Genomic DNA, 8,756 nt, shown 5'->3' on the forward strand with positions numbered 1-8,756 from the left:
ATGATAGGTACCAAATTGCATAAAAACATAATTGATACATTCTAAAAAGGAAGATTAATTCTTTACTTTAATATCAAGATTATTTTTCTAGACTTTTTTTTTATGAAATCACATTGAATATAAAAGATATTTTCTTTTTAAGTTTTATAAATATTTTCTTTATCATATATTTTATTTTAAAAATATAAAAGGGATCATAAAGAAAGAAAGATTATATTAAATTTTATTCATTAAAGATATCTTAGTTATGTTATTTAAATTATTTTGTAATAATTTGAAAATAGATTGATTTAAATAAAATGCTTAATAATTTTAAAATATATATTATGTTGTTTATGATTATTTTTTTAAAAAGAAATATTAGTTCTTTACTTTAAAATCAAGATTAGTTTGTAAACTTTCCTTATTATAAATTACACTATATATAAAAGATATTTTCGTTTTAAAATTTATAAAATTTCTTTATAATATAGGTTATTTAAAAAAAAGGAAACCTAAATAAAAGAGGAAAAATAAAATAAAATAAATATTTAATAATGATAATTAGATGTTTTGATTCATTAATGGTATCATAGTAATCAACTACCGTGGGAGTTGTGAGCGTGACACATATGAAACTAACTTCTCAAATAATATTATAGAGATTTGAAAGAATAGTTTAAAAAAAAGACACAATACAGATCTTTTACTTGCACACTTCAAATATAACAATTTGCATTTTCATGAAAAATATAAACACCCAATCTTGAATTATGATTATAATACATATTTTAAACATAAATATATAAATGAAAGGTTTCTTCCCCTCAATTCCTCCTTTCTCCCCGCAAAAAAAAAGAAGCAGAAATATAATTTTTGTGATTTTTTTTTTCTTATACGTTGAGATTGTTGAAGTGGTCGCACCTACGCCTCACTTCTCCTTCTCCATCTCCCTTAACGCCAACCGTGCCCATTTTCTCCATCGCACGAGCGAAATCTTCAAAGAATGCTTTCTCGTCAGTTGCGTAAAGCTCAACGAACGGTTTCGTGCTATTGTTTTTAATAAGGAGGTGGTCAGAAGCTAATAGCCCAAGTCCTCTTTTAAGGTTCTTAAAGTACATGTTGTCGAATTTTCCCGGAGTCATCACGTCATTAAACGCCGCGATTGTGTCGTCGACGGTGTGGTTTTTGCATAGTTCTTTAAGAGCGGTTGCAAATCGCGGGTTGATTTCTGGATCGGCTTTTGATCCGTAGAGGCGGTCACTAAATTCTTTGCAGTGAGAAAATCCGATTGTGTGAGCTCCACTTAATGCTACCATCTCACGTAGACTAAACCCATTTTTCTTGAACATCCCGTGGATGTCATGGACCGTCTGGTTAGGCATCGGGACGTTTCCTCGTACTTTATGGGCTTTGGATTCGAGTCCGTCTTTACGACCAAGCTTTACGTCGAAGTAAGGTCCTCCTACCATCGTGACAAGGTCACGCGTAGCCTGCGCTAAAATATCAGCGCATGATACCACACCGGGACAAGACAGCTCTAGAGCTGTTTTGATGCGATTAACAATGTCAAAAGCATCTCCTGGGAGGGAGTCGTTGAGATCATCGTCACGTTCCGCTTTGTTAAACGAGTTGGTCACTATCAAAACAGACGCATCACAGCCTTCGAGGAAACAATCGTGAAAGAAGAGACGAAGTGTCCCGGCCGCAGTTGTCGGTTGTTGACCTTGCTTGGCTATAACGGCATCACGCACGATTTTGTTGAAATCGGGGCATGTCTTTTGGTAATAATCTGTTCTCAAGATAGCTACACCAGAAGATACGGCTGGTGCGACAAGGAAGAGAAAAAAGAGGAGAATGAAGGGTGTAAGACTACAAGAGAGACGCATATTTGACGTTGGCAACGAGAATAGGGAATCAAATTTGAGAGATTGGTCTACGAGGTAGACTTCTCTACGGTAGATCTTCGTCGAAGGCAATTAGAAACGTAGAGGAAGAAAAGGCTTTGCGAGCTATTTCATGGCTTAGTAAGTTACCAAGAAGAGGCTACGTAAATGGGTGGTTTTTATTTCCTTATACGTTGTTTTTAGTTTTTCTATTTTTGTAATTTATCTATTTTTTGTATGGTTTAAAGTTGCATTGAATATGGTTCTTGATTTGTTTTGGTATATATAACTGGCGTAAAAGAAAGGAATACATGAACGTTTTGGTTATTTGTTACTTACAAAATCTTGCAAGTTATTATAGTTAATTAGTATAACATGACTGTCTCCAATCGTTTACTTTATTATTAGGTACATACAAATCTTGCAAGTTATTATAGTTACCAAACCGGTTCATGTACAAGGAATACATGAACTTGTTATAGTAAATTGATTATGTTGGATGAGTGTTGTATTGGCTTGGTGACATGTATTATTAAGGTTGAGTTACGATATGTTTTATAATTTGATGTAAATTTTAGTAGAAAATATGTAATAGAAACTATACATTTATGTGAAAAAAATTGTAGTAAAAATAAGAGTTATCATTTTACTCTTTATTAAAACTGACAACTGATCACTTTTTGATTTATAAGTTGTAGTATGTTCTTATAAAATACTTGAATATATAAACATAATAATAATATATTTATTAAAAACTATCAATCTATTAATTTTTAAAATACTTCTTAGTTGAATCAACAATACAATTGTTACATTTCTAATTTTACTACAATGTTGTAGTAGTACAATTGTATATAATAATTTTTCAGAAGTTTCAATTATTTTCTTATAAATAAATATCATCATTAGCTTACAGAATATAATTATTTTTCAAACAAAAAAATCTTGTTATATAGACTCAATTTATATCAAAACCTAGAGTTAAAATCTTCTATACGTGTAAAAAAATGTCAATATAGGTTTAATCTATTAGATATGCTAATGTTCTTTTAGCAGCTAGACATATTAATAAAAATTGGATATAAAAACTAATTATAAAATTGGTTAAAAAAACTAATTATAAAATAATTTGATTTCTCAAATAAGTAACAGAACGAGAGTTATCCAGCTTAAAAAAAAAAACTTGCATGTCTCTTTCTCTAAAAAAAAGGTAGGAGAATTTGTCGAAACTAATCCACAACTTGATTTTAATCCCAAACTTATACCCAAACTTGAATCAAATGCAAAACTAATCTAAAAGTTTTGTGAAATTACAGCCCAGCCCCTTATGACCAAAAAAAAAAAACATAAGCCATTTTTACGTAAAAATGTTGGAAGTAGTCTGGACGACTTACAAGTCGTTTGGTATCAGTTTATCTTAAAAATAATTTATAAATTTTTGTAAAAAATATTTTGATGAGTGAAAAATAAAAAATATGTAATTATAAACAGTTTTAAGTGATATAAATTAAGATATGATAAAATTGATTTGTTTTCAAGATAGATGAGTGGAAGTAGTGAATCATGGTATTCTTTGGTTTAGGGATTTGGCAAACATATGTTGTAGTATTGTATGTACTTTTAGGGTTAGATTTTGGAAAGCTGAAATGTTTTTTTTCAAATATATTAATTTTCACCTATATGTGTTTATTTTTGTGCATAGTAAACACTTTTCAAGTTTGATTTGATTTTATGAAGTGTTTAATTAGATAATTAAGTTTAGAGGTTATGTTTAGGGTGTGGACGACTTATATTTCAGTCGTCTGGTGAATAATTTTACCCAGACGACTTATATTTTAGTCGTCCAAATATTCCCGCCTAAAATGTTTTTAAAAAAAGTTTTCTCTCTTAAATAATTTAAACGAGAGTCGTCTAGGAAGTCTTCTATTTTAGTTACCCGCTAAAAATATTTTAGTTTCCCGCTAAAAATATTAAAGTCTTCTGGGTGACTTACAAGTAAGTCGTCTAGAAAGTCGTCTGAATCAAAAATATTTAATCTAATTGGATTTTTTGTCTCCCTATATAAAGAAAAATTACACATTCTCTTTCATTCTCTCAAATGCGTGCAACAAAAATGTAATGTTCATCATTCTAAAACTCTTCAACCTCTCTCTAATCTCTTTGAACTTATAAACACTAAGCTTTATATCAATTTATTGTTTTTGTCTCATGTCTTTCTCAATAATTTATCTTGTTTTTAATCAGATGTTTCTCATCTTCCACTCATTTAAAGGTAGATCTATCAATTTTAGATATGTATTTTTGTGTGTTCAATAATTGTAGATTTATCTAATCTTCCACTAATTTCTCTGTTTTAAGCCATTTGAACGTTTTTAGATATGCAGGTTTTTCAGATATGGATTTGGATATGCAGCTTTTTCAGATCTGGAATACTTCTGGGATGACTTACCTGTTAGTCGTCTAAAATACAATGTGCTAGAGGACTTCCAGGAAGTCTTCCAGACGACTTCTAGGAAGTCTTCTTCTATATCAAGTGGAGTCCAAACTTGTCTTTGTAGATGAATGATCTATAATAGTTTTGTTTGTGGTCTGTTTTGTGATTTGCATGTCTACTCTTTTATTTGTGATTTATTTGTAAAATCAGTAATAATGTTTCCCAAGATGTAATATATGTGCTAACAATGTGTTTACACATTTACAAATCAATGAAATAATGTACTTCAATAGCCTTTTTCTTATCTTTGGATCTCTCATATGCAATAATAAACTCCAATGGCCTTCTTCTCATCTTAATAAACAAGAATGTTGGTAGCCTCATATTGATATAACATTTTAAGAAGCATTTTAACCCTTCTTCCAACTCATAACAATAATCATCATTGGTGTCTATAACATAATACTTAAGAGATGAAAACAAACAATAGTAACTAGTCAAAGCATATCACATTTTTTACAAGTTTGTGTTGAAAAACTTAGTCAAATTTAGTAAAATTTGGTTACCCAAAACGTTTCAGTCCCATGTTTCACACTTGCTCTAACCTTCCATTGACAACCACTAACACGACATGTTACCACAAAAAGAGTTTTCGTTGACTTGTATATTCCAACATCCATCTTTCAACAACCATTCTCCATACACTGCATGTAACTGACGCATCATCTGAAAAAGTCAAAATAAAACACATTAGCAAACATAGAACAAAGACAACGAAAGTTTATTAAAGATCGATGCGGATGACTTCAATCTAAGTCTTCCAGACGACTAAAATATAAGTCGTCTGGTCAACGCAGATGTTATTTTTGCAATTGACTTTGAAATCTGTAATCTGAGACGAATGAAAAATAAATCGTCTACTTTTGTTTGGTTAAAAAAACTCCAAAAAAGCTAGACGACTTACATGTCAGTCATCATAGGTTAGTTTTGCATTTGACTGGATTATTTCAAAGTTTGACTATCCTGGACGACTTACATTTCAGTCGTCTGGTGAAAAATTGAAATCTCAATATTTTATTAAAACTCGACGACTTACAATTAAGTCGTCATAGGTTAGTTTTGTAATTGAAAAAAAACTTCAATATTTAATTATATATAGACGACTTACAATTCAGTCGTCCGTCCGACGACTTACATGTAAGTCGTCTATGATTTAAGAGGTTTGACCGGAATCTCGGAATAAAATTTTGGACGACTTACATGTAAGTCGTCGAGTGGACGACTGAATTGTAAGTTGGCTGGGTATAATTAAATATTGAAGTTTTTTTTCAATGGCAAAACTAACCTACGATGACTTACATGTAAGTCGTCAGGTTTTAATAAAATATTGATATTTCAATTTTTCACCAAACGACTGAAAAATAAGCCGTCCAGGAAAGTCAAAATTCCGACAAAATCTAGTCAAATGCAAAATTAATCTATGATGACTCGTTTAGGTTCTTTGGAGATTTTTTTGTAACCAAACAAAAGCAGACGACTAAACTTTCAGTCGTCTCAGAAAACAGATTTCAAAGTCAATTGCAAAAATAACCTCTGCATTGACCAGACGACTTCCTGGTTGTAGACAGATCTAATGACTTACCTGGAAGTCGTCTGGATGAACAGATCTGAAAAAACTCGATTTCATACCTTAAATTGGTGTGATAACTTCGTTAGCACACATAAGGCTTCTCCAAGCACACAAAATCTCAAACGAAAGTGACCCACCCAGAATCGTTAGCTTCTATGACTCTATTAACCATAAAAAATGTAGAATCAAAATCTTGGGTTTTTTAGCTGAATGTGGAGAGAAAGTGAGAGACATGTTGTGTTTAGTTCATAAGAATGGAGAAAGAAGAAGGGTAAATCGATTTTGGGAGCATTAAGAGCTTCAAATTGGTTGTTCATGGTGGTTGGGGTATTGATGACAATGACAATCTTGTAATTACTTGAAGATGATGAGGGTGAGAGATTAAAAATGTCATTTTCGAAAGAAAAAAAAATTAATGGCATTTTCGTTAATTATATGAACTTGTGGGGTGAATAGGGAAAAACTAATTTCCAAAAAAAAGGAAGTTAGTTTTGTGTTTGACTTTGAGTTCCAGATCAATTTTGCAAAAATCCCAAAACGTAACCGCCCAAACAAGAGTTAGTGGACACAAATTTATCTTTTAGTATGGAGACAACAATTATCAGTTTAAAGAAATAACATTAAATTATTATTATATAATTAATTTTTATATCCAATTTTTATAAATGATACACTACGTTTGTCATTAGCTCTGACTGGTAACCATCAAAAGAACATTGAAAATAAATAAGAAAATAATGAACATAAATAATTTGTTCTATATTTCTCTACAATAAAAAAATGTTATGAAAAAGAAACAGAAAAGAGAAACAATTATTTATGAATGATAAAAAATTTTAGAAACATTTAGGAATACATTATTTCTTTTCATTTCTCGGTCACTATTTTAGTTTCTAATATAGTTTTAGCGTAAATTTTGTAAAAATAGGTCAAATCAATGGATCTATATAAGGTTCGTTTTATTGTAACAGGGCATGTTAGATCATTATAATTTATAACTCACCATATTTTGATACACGTCGTTTTTTAGAAATGTTCCTGGAGTAAAAAAAAAAACACGAGACTTTTTCTCTCTACTTGACTTGAAGAAACCCTAGCCGCCTCCACCTTCCGCTCCGGCTCGGCGCTCCTTGCCGGTGTCGGAGGCTCCGCCCCTCTCCCTTCTATTGTTTTCCATTTTGCTCTTCAACACCTCCATATCCCCATTCGATATGCTCTCTACTCTGTTTTCGTCGGGAAACCAAACGCCGGAGATATGCTCGCGAAGATCAATGGCCGACAGTTACTGACGGTTATGGAGAAGCGGCGAGGTGAAAGGAGTGGTGGATGTTCATAGAGTCGGCTTTTAGGGCTGATAGCTTGTCGGATCTATTTTCCCCTTCAGATTTACGGCGGTGCTCTCATGGCGGCGGCGCGTGAATTGCTCAAGAGCTTCCTCCTTCTCAAACCCTCCATATCCAAAAGCGATGAGGCGTTTTCTCGAAGGAGTGGAACTTAGGTCAGTGGTGTGTTGCTCCGACTGTAGTTTGGTAGGTGAAGACTCTCTGGATCTTTGTTCGGGAAGGCCTCCGGTGGTCCTGCCTAAGGAGACGCGTGCAAGAGCTCTTGGTCGGCGCGTGTCAGTGAAGATCCCCTGAAGACAGTGCGTGCAGTTACAGTCGACTAAAGTTAGTGTCTGAGTCGTCTATGGCTTGATTCTGTCAGGAGTTTGTTTCGCTCTCTCTAGCTCCTCCAGTCACGGTGTCCTCCATTTCACTCCTTGTCGTAAAATCAGGCATAGCAAACCGACAAGAGTGGGTTCTCTTTGTATCAACGTGTTTCAAGCTTGGATTCACCCTCGGGTGTTGGAGATAACAAGAGTTTTGTTTCTCAACATATGAAAGGTTTCCACATCTCAGGAAGTTGTCAACCAGAGGAGTGGAGCTTTGGAAACCATATGGTAGAGTCTCAATATCCCGGAGCCGGTGTTGGCTTTAGAGCTAATTGGTGGTTGTGCTCTACACTCTTGTTTATTGGGGACCCGATTGAATTGTTGACACAGGACTCGCCAAAGTCCGGTTTTGGATCCGTTGCTCTCCTTTCGGGCCTCAGGTTCAGAGATGGCGAGTAAATTTTGAGGCAGCTTCCCTCGAGATGATGCACCTGGGTGTTGTTGCTGCTTGAGCCGTGCTCTCAAATCAAAAATTTTTGGTGCCCAAGAGCTAGGAGTTAATGATAGTCTCGATTGGATGCTTGTCTTCGGGTTAAAATTCCACCTCTCGAAACCAGTGGTAATGAGCTTCTGATCTTTTTGCAAGACTTAAAGTTTGAGCCACTTGTGAATTTGATTGTCCTCTTTGAGCAAATGCACCAGTTTTGGTGTTATAGCGATTGGTCTTGCACTCCAATCTTATCTTTCGATACCAACTTCTCCGGTCTTCATATAGTGCTCTTTGCTAGGATCTCTCAGAGGAATAGGATTGCTCATTATAGCTTTGTAATCTTGTCTATTAGTGGTAGAATTAGTTGATGTAAGGAATGGTTCATCTCAGGTCGTGGGATGAATTCATTTTGCTGTGGTGAAAAATACATCGACGTTTATGATTGGGTAGCGTAGGATCCTTTTAATTGTTAAAATCTTGTATTCAATCAATTGGTTAATGAAAGTTGAAATTGAACCAGAAAAAAAAAATGTTGGTGGGGTTACAAGAGTAATACAACAAACCCAAGATCAGAAGTAAACGACGTGGGAAGGCCATTGCGGACAGGCCCATTAAGTTTAGAGGATGGAGCGTGTAGGAAACAAACAAATTTTCCACACGCGCGCCCCCTTTCTTCTTCGTTTTAT

At 33.7% G+C, this 8,756-nt stretch overlaps 1 protein-coding gene across 1 annotated transcript; it reads right to left on the reverse strand.

The window, feature by feature from the left end:
* Positions 1–705: 705 nt before the first annotated feature.
* Positions 706–2,012, reverse strand: LOC106325808 (peroxidase 65-like). The gene has a single exon (XM_013763856.1). The coding sequence runs from the start codon at positions 1,866–1,868 to the stop codon at positions 873–875; it is 996 nt and encodes a 331-aa protein (XP_013619310.1). The 5' UTR covers positions 1,869–2,012; the 3' UTR covers positions 706–872.
* Between the last annotated feature and the right edge of the window lie 6,744 nt (positions 2,013–8,756).

This window comes from Brassica oleracea, chromosome C2 (assembly GCF_000695525.1).
Source record: "Brassica oleracea var. oleracea cultivar TO1000 chromosome C2, BOL, whole genome shotgun sequence".
In the NCBI taxonomy this organism is placed as follows: domain Eukaryota; kingdom Viridiplantae; phylum Streptophyta; class Magnoliopsida; order Brassicales; family Brassicaceae; genus Brassica; species Brassica oleracea.

Coding starts and splice junctions, on each gene's coding strand:
- LOC106325808 (XM_013763856.1), bottom strand. CDS start 1,868: ATGCGTCTCTCTTGTAGTCTTACACCCTTCATTCTCCTCTTTTTTCTC.